Consider the following 17,637-nt stretch of genomic DNA (forward strand, 5'->3'; position numbering starts at 1 on the left):
CCTAACAGAATACTGTATTTCTTACTATTAAGTTGGTGCCTTGAAAAGTTTTGACAAACTGATTTGAATAGTGTTGAAAGGGACCTAGATATACTTGTACACAAATCATTGAAAATTAACATGCAGGGAAGCTACAGAGAAAATTACACATTTACCTTAAATACACAGGAGTTTGTTAAATACATCTTGCTGCATTTACAAGACTACACTGGAGTACTGTATAGAGTTGTGGTCTTGAAAGACAATTGGCACTAAGTCTAAAAGTTTGGCTCAAGAATGTGCAGGTATGCCAATGAGGAGAAAGCAAACGAAACTGGCCCATGGTTGAAAGTGGGGAAGTGATCTCATTGAAATTTGATCTCATTAAAATTTGAATCTCAGCTGAATGGCACAGATGCAGGATGTGTCACCTGGCTGAATGTGTCGCCAGGAGGAGGCACAACAGATGGAATTCCTTCACTTTAGAAGATGGGAAGTTTAAGAATTAGTCCCCCTACTTAGTGAGAGCTGAAAACTAAATCGATAGATCCCGGCATATTAGTGTACGAGAGCAGGAAACCACCCGAGGTAGAAGGTCAGTCAGACAAGATGAATGAATGGCGGAACGAGTTCTAAAGGTCACATGACTAATTCCTCCCTCCAATTCCGATTTGCCAAGCAAGTCAAAGTATTTATTCTTCAAACACCACAGTCCACCCACACTTCAGCTTGTTCCTCTTTAATTAAAAACGTGTGGATAAAGGGAGTACGAAAACAGCGACACTTTACAATCTTTTTTAGCCCTCCAAAAAAAACACCAAAGTCATGACATCAAATTAACACGAGATGTCAGCAGCTCAATACATACAGCGATCAGCCCGTTTATAATTCATCTGTAGTGACTCCTAACTTCAAACTGATGCAGACAATTAAAGTTTGAGAAATCTCTCGGTTTCAGTGTGAAACACCCGTAAGTGTCAAGCTGTTAAACGTTTCAAGTGGGCGAGAATTCATATTAAAAAAGGCAGCAGCAGTCAGCATAGTGGAGCCCTGCCGGCGAGAGCCCTTCTCCGACCACTAGACCCTCTGCTTCCTCGGCACAGAGCCGGAGGGGGAGGAAGTACAACCCAGGGGCTGAAATGTTAAACATTTCCTCCAGCGGCTGACATTGGGCCCCCAGCTGCAGTTCAAGGTTTAACCGGCCCCGGGGAGTTGGATTAAAACTGAAGACCCGAGCTACAGAGGAAGGCGGGTGCCGGGGATAGTGGCTCCCGCTTGACACTCGCCACTACCCCACCCTCCCCTCCCAGAGGGGTTGGGCTGAGATCCGAACGCGGGCCCCGGCGAGCCCGAGGGCGCAGCTGGCCCGGCCTGGCCTAGCCTAGCCCGGCCTGACCTGACCTCACCTGCAGGTGCTCCTGGAAGCGGATGGGCAGAATCTGCGCCATGTCGGCGGTCGAGTTCCCGGCTCCGGGGCTGGTGTCGGCGTTCGGGTCGCGCCTCACGGAGTGAGGGGAGATCGGAGCGAGAGGGAGGGTATGAGGAACCTGAGGGGAGAAATTTGACAGCCGGTTACACCGCGGCCAGAACAACTGTACCAATCCCCCCAAGAGGCTCGCCGCCCGCCAGCGACTCACCTGTCCGTCAGTGGCGCTCACTCCGTCTGCTTATGAACCGTCCGGGGCGACAAGCCGCAGCGCAGCGACCAACCCGCAATGGCGGCCAACCGGAAACAGCGCGGCGGAGTGCTACACCCGCCCCGCCCCGCCGTGGAGGTGAACTGCCGCCAGCCTGGCCTCGAGGACCGGGAAGGGGAGAGTACCATCTCTCCCCTTCAACATCGCCCCTTCACCGGACCAAAATCACCCGTACTCATCTACAACTAACTTTTAAAAAAACAGTTTTGAGCTTTTCATTTTATTTTTCCCTCACTGAATAGAGAGATCCGGGAGGACTATTTTGTTCTGCGGAGGTTTCGATATAAATTTCTTGCCACATCATTGGCACGTGACTGACGCCACTTCCGACGGAGCTTCCGGGTTTTTGCCCCCTTCCCTGCGGTTGGTTTCATTCATTTGGAAGCTGATGCTGGTGCAGTGTTGGAAGGTTGCACCGTCCTTTCTCAGCTGGGCGCCCGGCTGCCCCTGGGGGACTTTCATTCCAAACATTAATAAGTTGCATGAACATATTTTTTTCCCTGTGCATACGCTTTTCCCGCTCATCTTGAAGCTGGGAAATACTCAGTAGGTTAAACAACATCAGTAGAAAGACAAATCCTTCAGGTCAACTTTATAACCTGTACATATTTTCAACTTAAAAATAGAAAAAGAAAATTGAGTTGTGTTGTAAGAATTTTGCAAATAGTTTAAACATAATCTCACAATGAAGTGATCAAATAATACTTATTTAGTAACTGTTTGAAGGATATACTGTTCCAGATCAGGACACTTGGAATATCTCCCCTGCTCTTTGGAGAGGGTTATTTGATCAGTTGCACCGCAACAGGAAACACAAGGCCTTATTTTAAGATCCACCTGAAAGATGACACCTCTGTCCTACAATACATAATAGATACAGTAAGAGACACGAGACTGCAGATACTGGAACCTGGAGCAACAAATAATCTGCTGGGGGAATTCAGCATGTGGAGCAGCATCTGCAGGTGGTGGGGTGGGGGGAATCATAGACACTTCGGGTTGAAACCCTGCATCGGGACTGACAGAGGAGTTAGTATTAAGAGGACGGGGGAATGATGATACAGGATTGAGTGATGGGTCGACTGAGGACAATTGAAGGATGACGAGCAGGTCGAGCTAGGTTAGGGTGGGGAGAGAAGGGGTGGAATTTGTTGGCAGACAGGGGAAAACATCTCACTCCATCTATTCACAAACAAGAAACTCTACAAATGCTGGAAATCTGAGTAACACGCACAAAATGCTGGAGGAACTCAGCAAGCCGGGCAGCATCTAGGAAAAGAGTACAATTGGATGTTTCGGGCCAAAACCCTTTGAACCCTGCTGAGTTCCTCCAGCAATTTGTGTGTGTTACTTGCTCTGTCTGTTTCTATTTTTGTCTGGTTCCATCCATCATCACTGGCTTCTGTGTCTCAATTCCACCCTTCCCAACTGTTGTATAAGAAAGATCTTAAATTTACAAGTTTATCTTTATAATTTGTGTTAAACCAAAACTTAATCCAATCCTTTATGGTTGGAGTATTATGGCCATTCCTCTGTGCCATAACATCCTATCTAACAGTAAATTTTATTATACTGACCAAAGCAGGTCAAGAGTGCAGCATGTCATTTGGGGATTAGGTACGGCATTGCTAGCAGTAGTCATATGTCATATTTTTAAAATCCTCTAACTTGTAGAATTTTAATAGGTTTTCTCTAATTGTTGTAGATGGACAAAAGTCACCCTCGCACAATCGGACTGCATCCACCAGTCTCATGAATGAGGTTGATTTAGTTGTTTCATACAAAGACCTTGACAATCTGTTTGATGACGAGGATGAACTTGTGGTGAGATAGTTTGCTCAGTTTATACTTCCTGATGCTTTTCCTTACTCGTTACTGAAGGAAGATAAAATGACCTGCTAATATGTGTACAGATTTGGAATACGTAAAATTTGCAGATTTTTGTTTTTGGACATTTGATCCTGTTTGCCAACTTGCTTCTAAAATTTCCTGGATTTGTGGTGCAGGAAATATTAATTTTATTTCCTCTAGTGTGGGTTTAGTACTTTTTTTAAAGGATTATATGGGTCGGCACAACATGGAGGGCTGAAGGGCCTGTACTGTGCCGTAGTGTTCTATGGTTCTATCACACTTTAACCCGTATTACTCCAACTCGTACCCATAGTTTCTCAGACGCTTCATTCAAAGCAGAAACCAACAGCCATGTGACTATAAGAGATAGGAGCAGAACTGGGCCACTGGGTCCATTGAGTGTGCTCCACCATTTCATCATGGCTGAACCCTCCCCACCATCGAGGGCATCTTCAAGCAATGGTGCCTCAAGAAAGTGCCATCCATCATTGAGGTCCCTCGCGATCTAGGGCATGCACTCTCCTTGTTACTAGCCTGAAGACCCACCCTCAATGATTCAGAAATGGCTTTTCCCTCTGCCATCTGATTTCTGAACGGTCCATGATCAGTACTTCACAATTCGTTCTTTATGCACTGTGTATTAATACTAAGCATGTCTTTGTGTTGTCCTGCAGCAGCAAGAGAACAAATTTCAGTGATAATAAACTTTATTCTGACAGGTGTTACCCTTCAATATTCCCATTATCGCTGTGTGCAGGTTCAATTCTCACGCAGTACCCAACCAATCAGACATGGAGAGGTTTAGATGATGAATCCCTGAGCTCAACAACTGCAGAGAGAAAAGCACGAGCGGTAATGGGTGGAGTGAAGGGAGTGGAAGATGGATGAGACAGCAGGGTTGAACTGGGACAGGACTCTCAGTGAATTGTAGGGCAGCATTAGACCAGAGCAGAAGTATGCATGTGAAGGGAGGGAGATTCCCCCAGCTATTTGTATATGCCCTATCATCTAAGATTTTTCAAACTATGGAGATTTGCCCTGAACTTACATGCTGCACAATACTTTTCTTAGGGAAATCAAGAGCAACACGCGCAAAATGCTGGAGGAACTCAGCAGGTCAGGCAGCCTGAATGGAAGGGGAATAAACAGAGTACATTTCGGGCTGAGGAAGTGCCATCAGGAAGAGAAAGGGGTGGATCGATACATTTTACAGATGCAGTTAGAAATTACTGTCTTAATCCCCCCCCCCCCCCAGTCCACCTGAATCTGCAAGCCATTCGGCAGTAACCACTGTGACATTCCCAGAGAAGGAGCACGGTCATTTACAAACACAATCCACTCATTCCTCCCACCCCACCCCTCCCAGATTATTGTTCTTTCTCCATTGGATGGCCCAAGAAAATCAGTAACACATTCCAGCAGTCAATGCCTCCACAGACACTGGTCTGGGGTCCCAGCTGAGTGTGTTAATACCATGTTCCACCTGCTTCTGTGACACACAGGGGAAGTCCTGAGGTAACTAACCTCACCTAAGAGCTAACCATCGGATTCTCGATGCAGGGCAAGAATGGGGGCAGTTCAGTTTCGGCTACCATTCCCGCTGGTGTACATTGAACTCACCTTTGCTAGAAAACAGGTGTGTTTGTGACTTACACTCTGGAAGTACCAATATTTATACAGATGTCCTCAGAAATAGGATTCTATGAAAGGAGAGCTATTCATTTCTCTTCTTGCTGCTGCCTTCAGGAAGGAGGTACAGGAGCCTTGGGACCCACTCCACCAGTTCAAGAACCATTATTATCCTTCAGCCATCAGGATCCTGAACCAGTCTGGACACAACTTCATTCACCTCAATTCTGAACTGATTCCACAACCCATGGACTCACTTTCAAGGACTCAACAAATCATTTTCTCAGTATTATTTACTTATTTTGTATTATTATTGCATTTGCACTGTTTGCCTTTTACACATTGATCGTTTGTCAGTCTGTTTTTCTTGTATTTTCTATTGATTCTACGGCATGACGCTATTACAGTTTGGGACCTTCTGGAGTACAGAGTTCAACTCTGGTGCCATCTGTTATGAGTTTGTACATTCTTCCCATGAGCACGTGGGTTTCCCACAGTCCAAAGACGTACGGGTTAGTAAGTTTCACTGGTCATTGTAAATTGTCCTGTGATTAGGCTTGGGTTAAGTAGGTGGGTTAAAGAGCAATGCAGCTCTTTGGGCCGGAAGGGCTTGTTCCAAATAAAAATAAATAAACTTCCTTGTTCTACTGTGAATGCCTGCAGGAAAGTAAATCTCAGGGTAGTGTATGGTGAGGTGTACACTTACTTCTGCACATAGTTCAGACATTGTGCCACTGATTGCCCCAAACTTAATAGTCTGCTAGAGCACAGAAAAGTCAGCTATACTGGTAGATCAGAAGACGTCACACCACGAAGGGATAGCCAACTACCTTCTGTGAAGCATTTATCAAAGCAGATTTATTTTTGTAAATTTCAATCCACTGGTTTCATTGTGAACAGAATCAGATTGAGTATCACTGGTGTACGTCGTGAAACTTGTTAACTTTGCCGCAGCAGTGAGCACATGATGATATTGAAAAGAATAAACTGAATGACATTAAGAATATATTAAATAGTTAAGTAGTGCAAAAACAGATTTTTTTTAAAAAAAGTGGTGAGGTGGAGTTCATGAGTTCAGCGTCGATTTAGAAATCAGATGGCAGAGGGAAAGAAGCTGGTCCCAAATCGTTGAGTGTCTGCCTTCACACTTTTGTACCTCCTTCCTGATGGTAGCAATGAGAACAAGGCATGACCTGGGTCATGTGGGTCCCTAATGTTGGACCCACCTTTTTGAGGCACTGCTCCTTGAAGATGTCTTGGATACTATGGAGGCGAGTGCCCAAGATGGAGCTGACTAAGTTTACAACTTAATGTAGCTTCTTTCGACCCTGTGCAGTGCCTCCCCCATACCAGATGGTGACGGAACCAGTCAGAATGCTCTCCACAGTACAGTGAATGAGTGTTATAGGTGACAAACCAAATCTCCTCAAACTCCTAATGAAATAAATATAGCTGCTGTCTTGCCTTCTTTATAGATGCATCGATATGTTGGGACCAGGTTAGGTCCTCAGAGGTATTGACACCCAGGAACTTGAAATTGCTCACTCTCTCCACTTCTGATCCCTCTGAGGATAAGTTGGTGTTCCCTCCTCCTACTCTTTCTGATGTCCACAATCAGCTGTTCGGTCTTACTGATGTTGCTGTGACACCATTCAGTTTGCTGATATAGAATTCAGAATTTAGTATTTAGAATTTATTGTATACGTCATTGTTTTGTATACACATATGTGCAGTCAGATCAATGTGTGTTGATAAATCTGGAAGAAGCTGTCCCAGAGCCTGTTGGTCCTGGCCTCCATGCTGCGCTGCAGCTGAAACAGTTTGTGGTTGGGGTGGCTGGAGTCCCTGATGACTCTCCAGGCCCTTTTTATGCACCCGCTGCTGTACAAGTCCCAAATGGAGGGAAGTTCACGTCCACAGACTCGCTGGGCTGTCCGCACCACTCTCTGCGATTCGGGGAATTACACTTCCCGTACCTGGTGGTGTCACAGCCAGTCAGGATGCTCTCAATGGTGCTCCCGTAGAAAGTCCTGAGAAACTGGGGACACATGCTGAACTTCTTCAGCCGTCTGTACTTCTTTCACCACACAGCGTACAATCCAGGTGAGATTCTTGGTGATGTGTATACCGAGGAACTTGAAACGAATCACCCTCTCAACTACAGTCCTATCGACATCAAAACGGGCTAGCCTTTCTCCATTCCTCCTGTTTTTTTCGACATTGAGGGAGAGGTTGTTTTCCAGGTACCACTGACAATCTCCTCTGTAGGCTGTTTCATCTTCGTTGGAAATTGTTGGGAGTATATCTCGCCCCTGTACGCCCTCTCATCACCAGTTGAGATTCTGCCAACAATGGCTGCATCATCGGCAAATGTATAGATGGCATTTGAGCTGTGCCTTGCCACACAGTCATGGGCGTAGAGAGAGTAGAGCAGTGGGCTAAGCACACACCCCTGAGCTGCACCAGTGCTGACTATCAACAAGGTGGAGATGTTCTTACCAATCTGCACAGACAGTGGTCTTCTGGTTAGGAAGCTGAGGACCCCGTTGCAGAGGGAGGTATAGAGGCCCAGGTTCTGTAGCTTTTCGATCAGGACTGTAGGGAAGATGGTGTTAAACACTGAGCTACAGTCAATGAACAGCACCCTGACATTTGTATTTGTATTGTCCAGGTGATCCAAGGCGTGTGGAGAGCCATTGAGATCAGATCCACTGTAGACCTATTGTGGTGATAGGCAAGTTGCAGTGGGTCCAAGTCCTTGCTAAGGCAGGAGTTGATTCTCGCCATGACCAACCTTTCAAAGCATTTAATCGCTGTGGATGTGAGTTAAGTATGTTATGAACCCCATAACTGGGTCACTTACCAGCAAAGATAGAGAGGTCCGTTGAAGTCTGATGGTACTATTTTTAAACGTTTTTATTTATAAAGGGGCACAAAAGTAAGGTTAATACAAACATTCAGATAATATACGTCGTCAATACTCAATCTAAAGCGCGGGTATAGTAATAATCAACAATAAGAAGTAGCTCTATCGTTTGTCTAGGGGTAAAAATATCGTCCGATGGAAATATCAAAGTCTCTCGAGTTCATGCAGGCTTTTTGCCTTTTGGGGACCGCTGAGTTTCACGTGTTGGAGAGAGAGAGATTTTTTGGTGAGAAAATAAACTTGCCAGCCTTTTGGACTCAAATCGTTGAATCGGGAACGTGGGTTCCCCGTTGTCAGTTCGAAGTCCTTTTCGGTGTTATCAGCCACTCGTTCCCCAGGCTAGGGGAAACGAACCACACGTGGCTTCCGAATAGCTTCCCGTTATCACGGGAGCGATGAGCGATGGTGTTTCCTTCTGGTGCGTCGCTAGGGAACTGCCCCCTGCAGTCTCCTTTTTATCTTGACTTGCAGAGTTGTAGATGTCAATCAAGGTAGGGTGATACAATCCCCACCCCACATTGCCCGAGGGTGTCCATGTAGCCCTGATAGCTGGCACGTAGTATAGAGTAATCCACAAAGGTGTCTCCAAGAAAGAATGGTCAAAATCCGTTGCATTGTCTCTCTGAGGATTCTCTCTCATTTACTGGGTCCAAGACCTGAATTAATAGCGATCTTGCGATTCTCAGGAAGGAGGAGGCTGGGATCATAACAAGTACCTCTGCCAGCTGGTTGGCACAATTTTTCAGAGCCTTTCAGGGTACTCCATTGGGTACTGCTGCCTTGTGAGGGTTCACCCTCATGAAAGACAGCCTGATGTCGGCTCGGAGACAGAGATCACTGGACCAGAGGGTCCTCACAGCTGTATTTTTATTCTCCCTTTCAAAGCGGGCATAAAGGGAGTTGAGTTTGTCTGGTAGTGAAGCATCGCTGCTATTCATGATGTTGGGTTTTACTTTGTAGGGAGTAATGGCCTGCAAACCCTGCCAGAGTTGATGTGCATCCAATGTTGCCTCCGACCTCTCCTGGAATTGTTTCTTGGCTCTTGAAACAGCCCTCCGCAAGTCATAGCTCATTTTCTTACACAGACCTACCAGTCATAGCTGGTTTTCTTATACAAGACTTAGATCTAGCCCTCAGCAGGCTATGAACATTCTGGTTCATCCAGGGCTTTTGGTTTGGGAATGTACAGCAAGTTTTCGTAGGCACACACTCATCCACGCAGGTTTTAATGAAGTCGCTAATAACTGTGGCATGCTCATCCAGACTTGAAGATGAATCCAGTCCACCAATTCAAAGCAGTCCTGTAAACGCCCCTGTACTGTATTTCCCTTGTCCATACCTTCCTGGTCCTCACTACTGGTGCTGCAGTCTTCAGTCTCTGCCTGTACTCAGGGAGTAGAAGTACAGCCAGGTGATCAGACTTCCTGAACCATGGGCGAAGGGTAGCACAGTATGCATTCTTGATGGTGGTGTAACAGTAGTCCAGTGTGTTGTTTCCTGGCACTGCAAGTGATTTGTTGATAATAATTATTTAGTGACTTTTTGAAGTTGGCCTGGTTAAAATTCCCCAAAATGATAGGGAAGTCATCGGGATGTGCTGTTTCATGCCTGTTGATCACATCGCTCAGTTCGTCTAGAGTCTGTTACTACCAAGATTAATTTTCGTGTGGGTATTCCCAGTAAATACAAAAAAACACAGTAGAATCAGTGAAAAGCAATATGCACAAAATGCTGGAGGAACTCAGTTGGCCAGGCAGCATCTAAAGAAAAAATGTTTTGGGCTAAGACCCTTCGGTTAGTCCTCCTGAAGGGTCTCAGTCCAAAACGTTGACTGTACTTTTTTCCACAGATGCTGTTTGACCTACTGAGTTCCTCCAGGATTTTGTGTGTGTTGCTCTGGATTTCCAGCATCTGCAAATTTTCGCTTGTTTGAAAAACCACACAGAGCAAAGGCAGACAAATTTGTCCAGTAACTTAACCACTTCTCTCCAAAATATCATATGCAGTTGAAATCTAAAGTAAAAAAGAGGAGCATTGGAAACAGGCAGGATCTGAAGAGAAATGAATCAAGGTCACATTGCATTTCAGCTGGTGAGCTTTCGTCATCTTTGTAGAGGTACAGGGGTGGCCAACGTTTTTTATGCCATGGACCAATACCATAAGCAAGGGGTTCGTGTAGCCCAGGGTGGGAACCCCTGGAGAGGTGGAGGCTGTCCAGCTGAGTTGTCTGCTTTTATTCCACAGGAATTGGCAACAGACACTCGCAATCGTAGTCAGCGGCCAGAATTCCAGCCAAGGTCATACTCAGTCACACAAAATGCTGGAGGAACTCAGGAGGTCAACAGCTTCAATGGAGAGGAATGTTTTGAGCTGATGTTTTGAACGAGATCCTTCATCAGGATGGGAAAGGAAGGGGGAAGAAGCCAGAATATGGTGGTGGGAGTACAAGCTGGGAGGTGACAGGTGAAGCCTGGTGACGGGGAAGGTGGATGGGTGGAGAAGGGGGAGTCAAGGGACAAGTTTCTTTTTCTCTCTGTAAGATTGCCGTTGTAAATCAAAACTTCGGCCAGGCTTGGTGTGGATTGACTTTTGTCTCTCTTGTTTTTCTTTTCTGAGAGGTGCCTGTTCCAAAGGTCAGTACAAACTTGCTGCACTACACACACGAGCTTCCTAGGCCATTTGAACCTTAGGGGTGTAAATCAAAAAATATTTATGTACATGCTTGTGATCACAAACATTCTTTAAGTCAGTAATGTTTTAAAAAGCATCAATTAAGTATTAAATATTTATTTATTCAGATGCACTCTCTTTAGCCAGAGGGTGGTGAATCTGTGGAATTCATTGCCACAGGGAGCTGCGGAGGCCAAGTCATTGGGTATCTTTAAGGCAGAGTTTGATAGGTTTTGTTTTATCAGGGCAAGAAAGAATATGAGGAGAAGGCAGGAGATTGGAGCTGAGACTTGATGGGCCAAACGACCTATTCCTTCTCCTATATATTATGGAACAGACCTTTCCGGCTTTTCAAGCTGTACCACCCAGCAACCCGCATTTAACCCTTGTGGTAAACTAAGTGTATACCTGTCTGGACACGCCCCTCTGCTGACTGCTCCTGTGGCTCCTCCCACAGACCCCTGTATAAAGGCGATTGGAGGCACTGCTCCTCCCTCAGTCTCCAAGATGTCGTGGTCACATTTGCAGCTAATAAAAGCCTATCTTTTGCCTCCCGTCTCCGAGAGTTATTGATGGTGCATCAACCCTAGACCGATCACTGAACAATTTACAATGACCAATTAATCTACTAACCGGTAAGTCTTTTGGGCTACGGCAGGAAACCAGAGCACCCAGAGGAAATCCACAGGGTTCATGGTAGGACATACAGACTCCTTACAGATGACATCAGAATTAAACTCTGAACTCTGATGCTCCAAGCTGCAACAATGTCATGCTAACTGTTATACTACCATGGTGCCTTGGACACAATAGATTTACACTGCAGTGACACAAGTTTAAAAGTGTGTGTTTAAAAGAACTGTGGCATTGACTTCTGTTTCTTTGTAGCCATGTTATTGGCTTCCTTATCAACTAACCCTGGGGTCAACATTGGGAGAGGAGATAACGTACAGGCTGAATTGCACAGTGAACGAAAGGGGGACAAATGTAACTCTGCGGTATGTCATCTTTTAAGATCATTAACCAGCAGATTGTTGTTATATCTCCCGCCCGCAGCGAAAATGGGAGACACCTCCCTCTCCCCTGCCAGGGAGAGAACCTGTGGGTTATTGAATTCAGATAAAATGCAAAACTTCTGTGGTAACTGCAAGGTCTGTGTCTTTGCTATCACTTAGGACATGCTTGGGCTCAATGATTGTACCAATGTGCATTTACTTTTGCTGGTGAGGGGAGGGGGGATCATTGCTTACTGCCACTTACACACAGGAAGGGAGAGCTGGGGTGGGACTTTGGGGTTCTCACGTTTAACTGTCTTTCATTCTTTGGGGCACTTCTCTTGTTTTTGTGGATGTTTTGCGAAGGAAAAGCATTTCAGGATGTATATTATATACATTTCGCTGACATTAAACTTGACCTTTGAACCTTATGTGACATGATACACAAACCAGAGGTCATAGGTTATGGGTGAAAGGTGAAATATTTAAGGGAAACCTGAGAGGGAGCTTCTTCACTCTGAGGTTGATGCAAGTATGGAACAAACTGCCTGAGGAAGTGATGGATGTGGGTTCAATTTCAACATTTGATAGAAGTTTGTATGGAGGTGCTTTTGTCCTTCTACCGACACGGACAAAAGCACCAGAACTACTGCCTGGATGTTGCCTCCAAACCGCACACTGTCCTTCCCAAAATCCTGGCAGTCTCTCCCTAACAGTATTGTGGGTGTACCTTAGGCCCAGCATTACAAGGCGGTAGCCCTTCATCACCTTCTCAAGGACAATCATGGACGAGCAATCAAGTGCTCGCTCAGTCTATGAAGTCCATATCCCTTGAATGAAAAGAGCGAGTTTGTTGAGTTAAACCCATCACCGCTGATAACAGCTCGCCAGATTCCTTGGTCCTGGGCCAATATTTCAAGCTATGCCAGGTGTAGCCCATCTCTTCCTTCCTCTCCCAGGGATGAGGTCTTTAGAGCATCTGTTGGTGCTTCTGTAGCTCTGAGTTTTTATGCAATGGGTTTGCTAATCTCGTGCCCAACCGTCCTCCTTTCACAGCCGGGATTGGGACCGTCCATGGTGGAGTTATTAAAAAGTGAACAGGGCAGTAAATGACTTACCCTGGGTTCCCAATAATCGGTTGATTTATCCTCCCATTATTGTATGTGTAAAGTAACTTCAACTTCTAGCAATACCTGCCTCCAACTACCCAGATCTAGTCCGAGCGAATCTTGTAGAGGGACTGAGTAAAACGGTAGGACTTTCACTTATAGTCTGCCATTCATCCGCACCTGGGCTCAGTCGCTGCCAGCACTCACCGTGGCAGTCTCAGTTCAGTTGTTGCCACGGTGACACTGCGCCAGTCGGTCTTCAGGCTCCTACCTGATGGTCATTATGAGAAGACAGCATGTCCCAGATGGGAAAGGTCTTTAGTAATGGATGTCACCTACTTCAGTCACCACCGCTTGAAGACATCCTTGATGATGGGGGTCCTTAAGGTAGGAAAATATTCCAAGGGATTTCACATAAGTATGTCCAGACAAGATTTTCCATCAAGTCACATAAACATTTATTGTTGTATATATATCAACTTTATTTTCCTGCCTGACTTGCTGAGCTCCTCCAGCATTGTGTGTATTGCTCAAAATTTTACATCGAGTCACATAAACATGTATTGTTATATATAGCAAATGACACAATGCTGTAAGTGTAGAGTCAATGAATAACTTCTAGTGCAATCACTTTTGTTGTACATGAAGCACAGGAGTCAATTTGCCTACGAGGAACACCAACAAGCAACCACATACAGGACTATGCAAAAGGACTATGCTAGGGTGGCTAATTCTTTAGCACAGTACTGTATTCGTCAATGTGGAGCAGAGAGCAAGTTTGTAAACCTGGCAGGAGCAAAGGATGTTGTGAATGGTGAGGGTGGAGCATCATGGGAGGGTGTGGGACAGGTGGCAGAGAGGGAGTGCCAGGGGCAGGCACAGACACACCCAGCACCGAGACACCAGGCAAGGTCATTTGATTCCAAACAATTGGCTTATTAATCATCACAAAATGTCTCTCTGATCCTTCCTGCTCCCTCCCTTCTCCCTTCCCCTTTTCCCAACCATGATTCTCCTCTCCTTGTCCCCATCTCAGTCCACAATAGAGATTCATATCAGAGTCAGGTTTATCATCACTCACGTCATGAAATTTGTTTTTTTTTTGTGGCAGCAATATAGTGCAATATACAAAATTACTACAGTACTGTGCAAAAGTCTTAGGCACACACACACAGATTTCACATGTTTATGTGACTTGATGTAAAATTTTGAGCAACACAGTGATATATATATATATATATATATCCAAGATGCCTAAGATTTGCACAGTAGTGTAATAATGATCACGTCAACCATTTATTAATGATATTGCCCTGGTCACTGCGGAGAACTCCCATTCTCCTTTTCAAAGTAACGTTGTGGAACATTTGAAGAGTCCTGATGAAGGGTCTCAGCCCGAAAATGTCGCCTGTTTATTCCCCTCCATAGATGTCACCCGACCTGCTGAGTCCCCTTGCTTTTTGTGCGAGTTGCCATGGAAGATTTTTGTTTTTCTCTACACCCGTCAAACAGAGTCTCAGTTTACCATTTCTCCAATGACAATGCAGCATTGCTGTTGAAGCATTGGCCCAGGAATCTTGTGCTCGAACCTCCGGAGTGGAACTCAGAGCTAACGTCTTCCAGTTGCATCACTAACTCAGGTGCGGCACAAAGAGCACAGCCAGTGGTCACTTCTAATGAAAAAAAGAGGTGGTGGCTAAGAGAAACAAAGGAGACGGCAGATACTAGAATCTGAAGCAGCAAACAATCTGCTGGAGAAACTTGGTGTCGAGCAAGATCAGTGGGAGGACAGGAACAGTTGATGCTTCACGTCAAAACCCTGCATCAGTTCTAAAAGAACAAGTTACTAAGGAATTCCAAATACCAAGCCCTATAAACCTCACTGTCTACAGCATTATCTTTAAATACTTCTTTTAAAAATTTAGATCAAAATATATAGTTGTTCATTTTCCTTCTCTAACCACGCTTTGAGAGCAAATACTAATCAAATCGATCCTAATGAAGGGTCTCCACCCAAAATGTCAACTATCCGTTTCCCTCCGCCTGACCCACTGAACTGCTCCAACATTTTGTGTGTTTTGCTCCAGAGTTCCAGCATTTGCAGAATCTTTTGTATCTCTGATTAAACAAATCAGAGTCCGGATTCCACTGGAGGGAAGGAGACTTGTAACCATTTAATGAACTTAATCAAAAGTTCATGAATGTGAATGTCGGCAGAGAGCAGAGAGGGGCCTCGTTGATAGAATTCTCAGTCAAGGTCAGGCTTTATAGATCAAGGAAGGATCCATTATCCAATTGTGCTACTGAACCCCTATCCTTGACTGGCACAAATGAATTAAGAAATTTATGAAGTATTTTATAATAAACTACACAAAAATCATACATTGTATCCTCTCCAAGTATCCTCAGTGCTATCAGGCCTAATTGCTCCAGTGGTGAAAGGGACAGTTCCAAGTTTAAAACTCCAATAATTTCAACTGTTGCAGATTAAGGGTTGCACCTCATTTTATTGAAAATAAAACATTACAAAAGATACCTTAATTACTTTTTTTCATAATTTATAAAAATACAAATAAATCAGACAAAAGTGATTCATTTAACACAGCATCTATTCATACACCACTCTGAATGGCTCTGTATTTCATCAGTCCTCTTTCTCCCACTTCCCCGGAGTCCGACAGGACGGTGCACCATAGGACGTGTAGTTCCGAACACCAAACCACGAAACCAACAGTAAAGGTAACTCACATGTGAAATACCTCTGTGCAGTGTTTCTCTAACCTGGTTATTCAGATGGTAACAGGGCCACATTTCATGAGCCATAACAATGGGGCCTTTAGGTAACAACACCCAGTATTATTAATTTGTAAGTTCTGGAGCTTTAAGATGGTTTTCATCTGTGAAAAAGGATTTAAGATTCAGCTCGTATTTCTCAATAAAAGAGCTACAATATTTGCGTGTGGTCTGTCAATATTTGCTGAAGTAACCGAGTCATAGAACATTACAGCACAGAAACAGGCCCTTTGGCCCATCTAGTCCATGCTAAACTATTCATCTGCCTAGTCCCACTCACCTGCACCCAGACCATAACCCTCCATGTCATGTGTACTCCCTGACATAGTGACGGCAGTATAATCACAGTGTGATGAATTGACAAAAGTGCATTACGATTGTGAATACTAGTCCTTGGGACAGGTTGGTGGGGGATAATTGGATCCTCAGACTGACAGATAAATCCTGTGCCAATGTCTGATAGTTGCTCCCCCAAACTCCAACACCACCACATGCGAAGTATTCATATTCTCAACTCCACAATGCTTCAAGAGATTTGTCTTTAGACCCTGTGGAAAATGTAATCCCCTCTCTACCAAGACTGAAAAAGGGTCTGAACTTGCACACCATCCCCTCCCGGTCCAGGGTTGGGGTCAGGGTGCCTGTACGGTGACAGCCTTGCTCCAACCTCACTGCTCCATCTAGTTCTGTGCCTTGTCCAGCTTGCGCTGAAGGTATCGAGCCCGAGCATCTGATATGGACTTCTCGTCGTTCCTCTTTTCCAGTCTCCTCAGAGCTTCTTCCAGAGCTTCCTCTGCAAGAGGGGGAGAGAAAGAGGGAAGGTCAAATACCTTTATTTAAATCCAGAAAGCAGCAGTGAGCCCAAATGGGAAATAACTCCTTCAATTCTGATACTTGTAAAGCATACAAGGTCAGGTTCGCACATCACTTTGCAACCCCAGGTGTATGCATGTTCAAGAGGCTCATAGATATGCATATGACTGCGTACAAAATGGAAGGAATGGACCATTATGCAGGCAGAAATGATTACTTTGGTTGTAGGCAGAAGGGATTAGCTTAGGTGGGCACTGGGTTAGTTAAATTTGTAGGGCAACACGGTGGTGTAGCGGTTAGTGTAACACTATTACAATGCTAGTTACCTGGGTTCAATTCTGCTGCTGTTTGTAAGGAGCTTGCATGTCCTTCCCGTGACTGCATGGGTTTCCTCCCAAATTCCAAAGACATATGGGTTGGTAGGTTAATTGGTCCATGGGTGTAATTGGGTGGTACAGGTTTGTTGGGCTGAAAGGATCTGTTAATGTGCTGTATCTTTAAATAGTTTAAAAATGATTAAATGATCTGATTTGTTTGGCCAGAGGCTTGTACTGTTTGATGTTCCATGTTTAAGAAGGCAACTCATTTTCTCGAGAGTAACCATGGCAACCAATACTGGCCCTGCCAGTAGCACCCAAAATGTGAGAAATATCACCAAAGGCTCAGGGATGTTGAATATGCTCTGCACTGATGGTGATGAAACAAGCAATTATAAGTCAACGAAGGTCACTCTCCCCAGATGAAGCCAGGAGGAGGTGGTGGTGGCAAATGCTCACCTGATGTTCTTTTGCTCTGCTGTTGTCGGGCCACATCACTGGGCCCCTCATCCCTCGCCACACTGCTCAGCTGGTACACATCCACTTCGTGCAGCTTGGGCAACAGATCCTTCACCCACTCGTAACGAATTGGGCACAAAGTCCGCATGTAAATCTTGGATGTGACCATGACATCATGAAAAATAACCCAATCAAGTTGGTTCTCCTGCTCAAACAGCTGCCAACAGAATACAAGGGTGAGGCTTAATTTCAATCATGTTCTACTTTGCCCCTTAGTATAATGTAACATCCTCAGGGAGAATCAACCAGTTGCCTCCTTACAGGAAGGATGTGGAAGGATGCAGAGATTTACCAGGATGCTCCCTGGATTGGAGCGCATGTCTTATGAGGAAAGGTTGA

At 45.0% G+C, this 17,637-nt stretch overlaps 2 protein-coding genes across 5 annotated transcripts in view; both read right to left on the reverse strand.

Annotated features, from left to right (window-relative positions):
• Positions 1-1,773, reverse strand: part of LOC140731599 (clathrin heavy chain 1) — an 89,066-nt gene extending 87,293 nt beyond the window's left edge. For both annotated transcript variants that reach the window (XM_073053148.1, XM_073053146.1), the window contains exons 1-2: positions 1,617-1,773; positions 1,386-1,526 (exon numbers count right to left, since the gene is read on the reverse strand). In XM_073053148.1, coding sequence (XP_072909249.1) covers positions 1,386-1,427 — 42 coding nt within the window. In that variant the 5' untranslated portion in view covers positions 1,428-1,526; positions 1,617-1,773. The remainder of the gene's footprint in view (positions 1-1,385; positions 1,527-1,616) is intronic.
• A 13,563-nt stretch (positions 1,774-15,336) lies between these two features.
• The window catches only part of dhx40 (DEAH (Asp-Glu-Ala-His) box polypeptide 40), a 47,249-nt gene continuing 44,948 nt past the window's right edge, over positions 15,337-17,637 (reverse strand). For all 3 annotated transcript variants that reach the window (XM_073053149.1, XM_073053150.1, XM_073053151.1), the window contains exons 16-17: positions 17,239-17,455; positions 15,337-16,442 (exon numbers count right to left, since the gene is read on the reverse strand). In XM_073053149.1, coding sequence (XP_072909250.1) covers positions 16,330-16,442; positions 17,239-17,455 — 330 coding nt within the window. In that variant the 3' untranslated portion in view covers positions 15,337-16,329. The remainder of the gene's footprint in view (positions 16,443-17,238; positions 17,456-17,637) is intronic.

The sequence above is a fragment of the Hemitrygon akajei genome, chromosome 8 (assembly GCF_048418815.1).
Source record: "Hemitrygon akajei chromosome 8, sHemAka1.3, whole genome shotgun sequence".
In the NCBI taxonomy this organism is placed as follows: Eukaryota; Metazoa; Chordata; class Chondrichthyes; order Myliobatiformes; family Dasyatidae; genus Hemitrygon; species Hemitrygon akajei.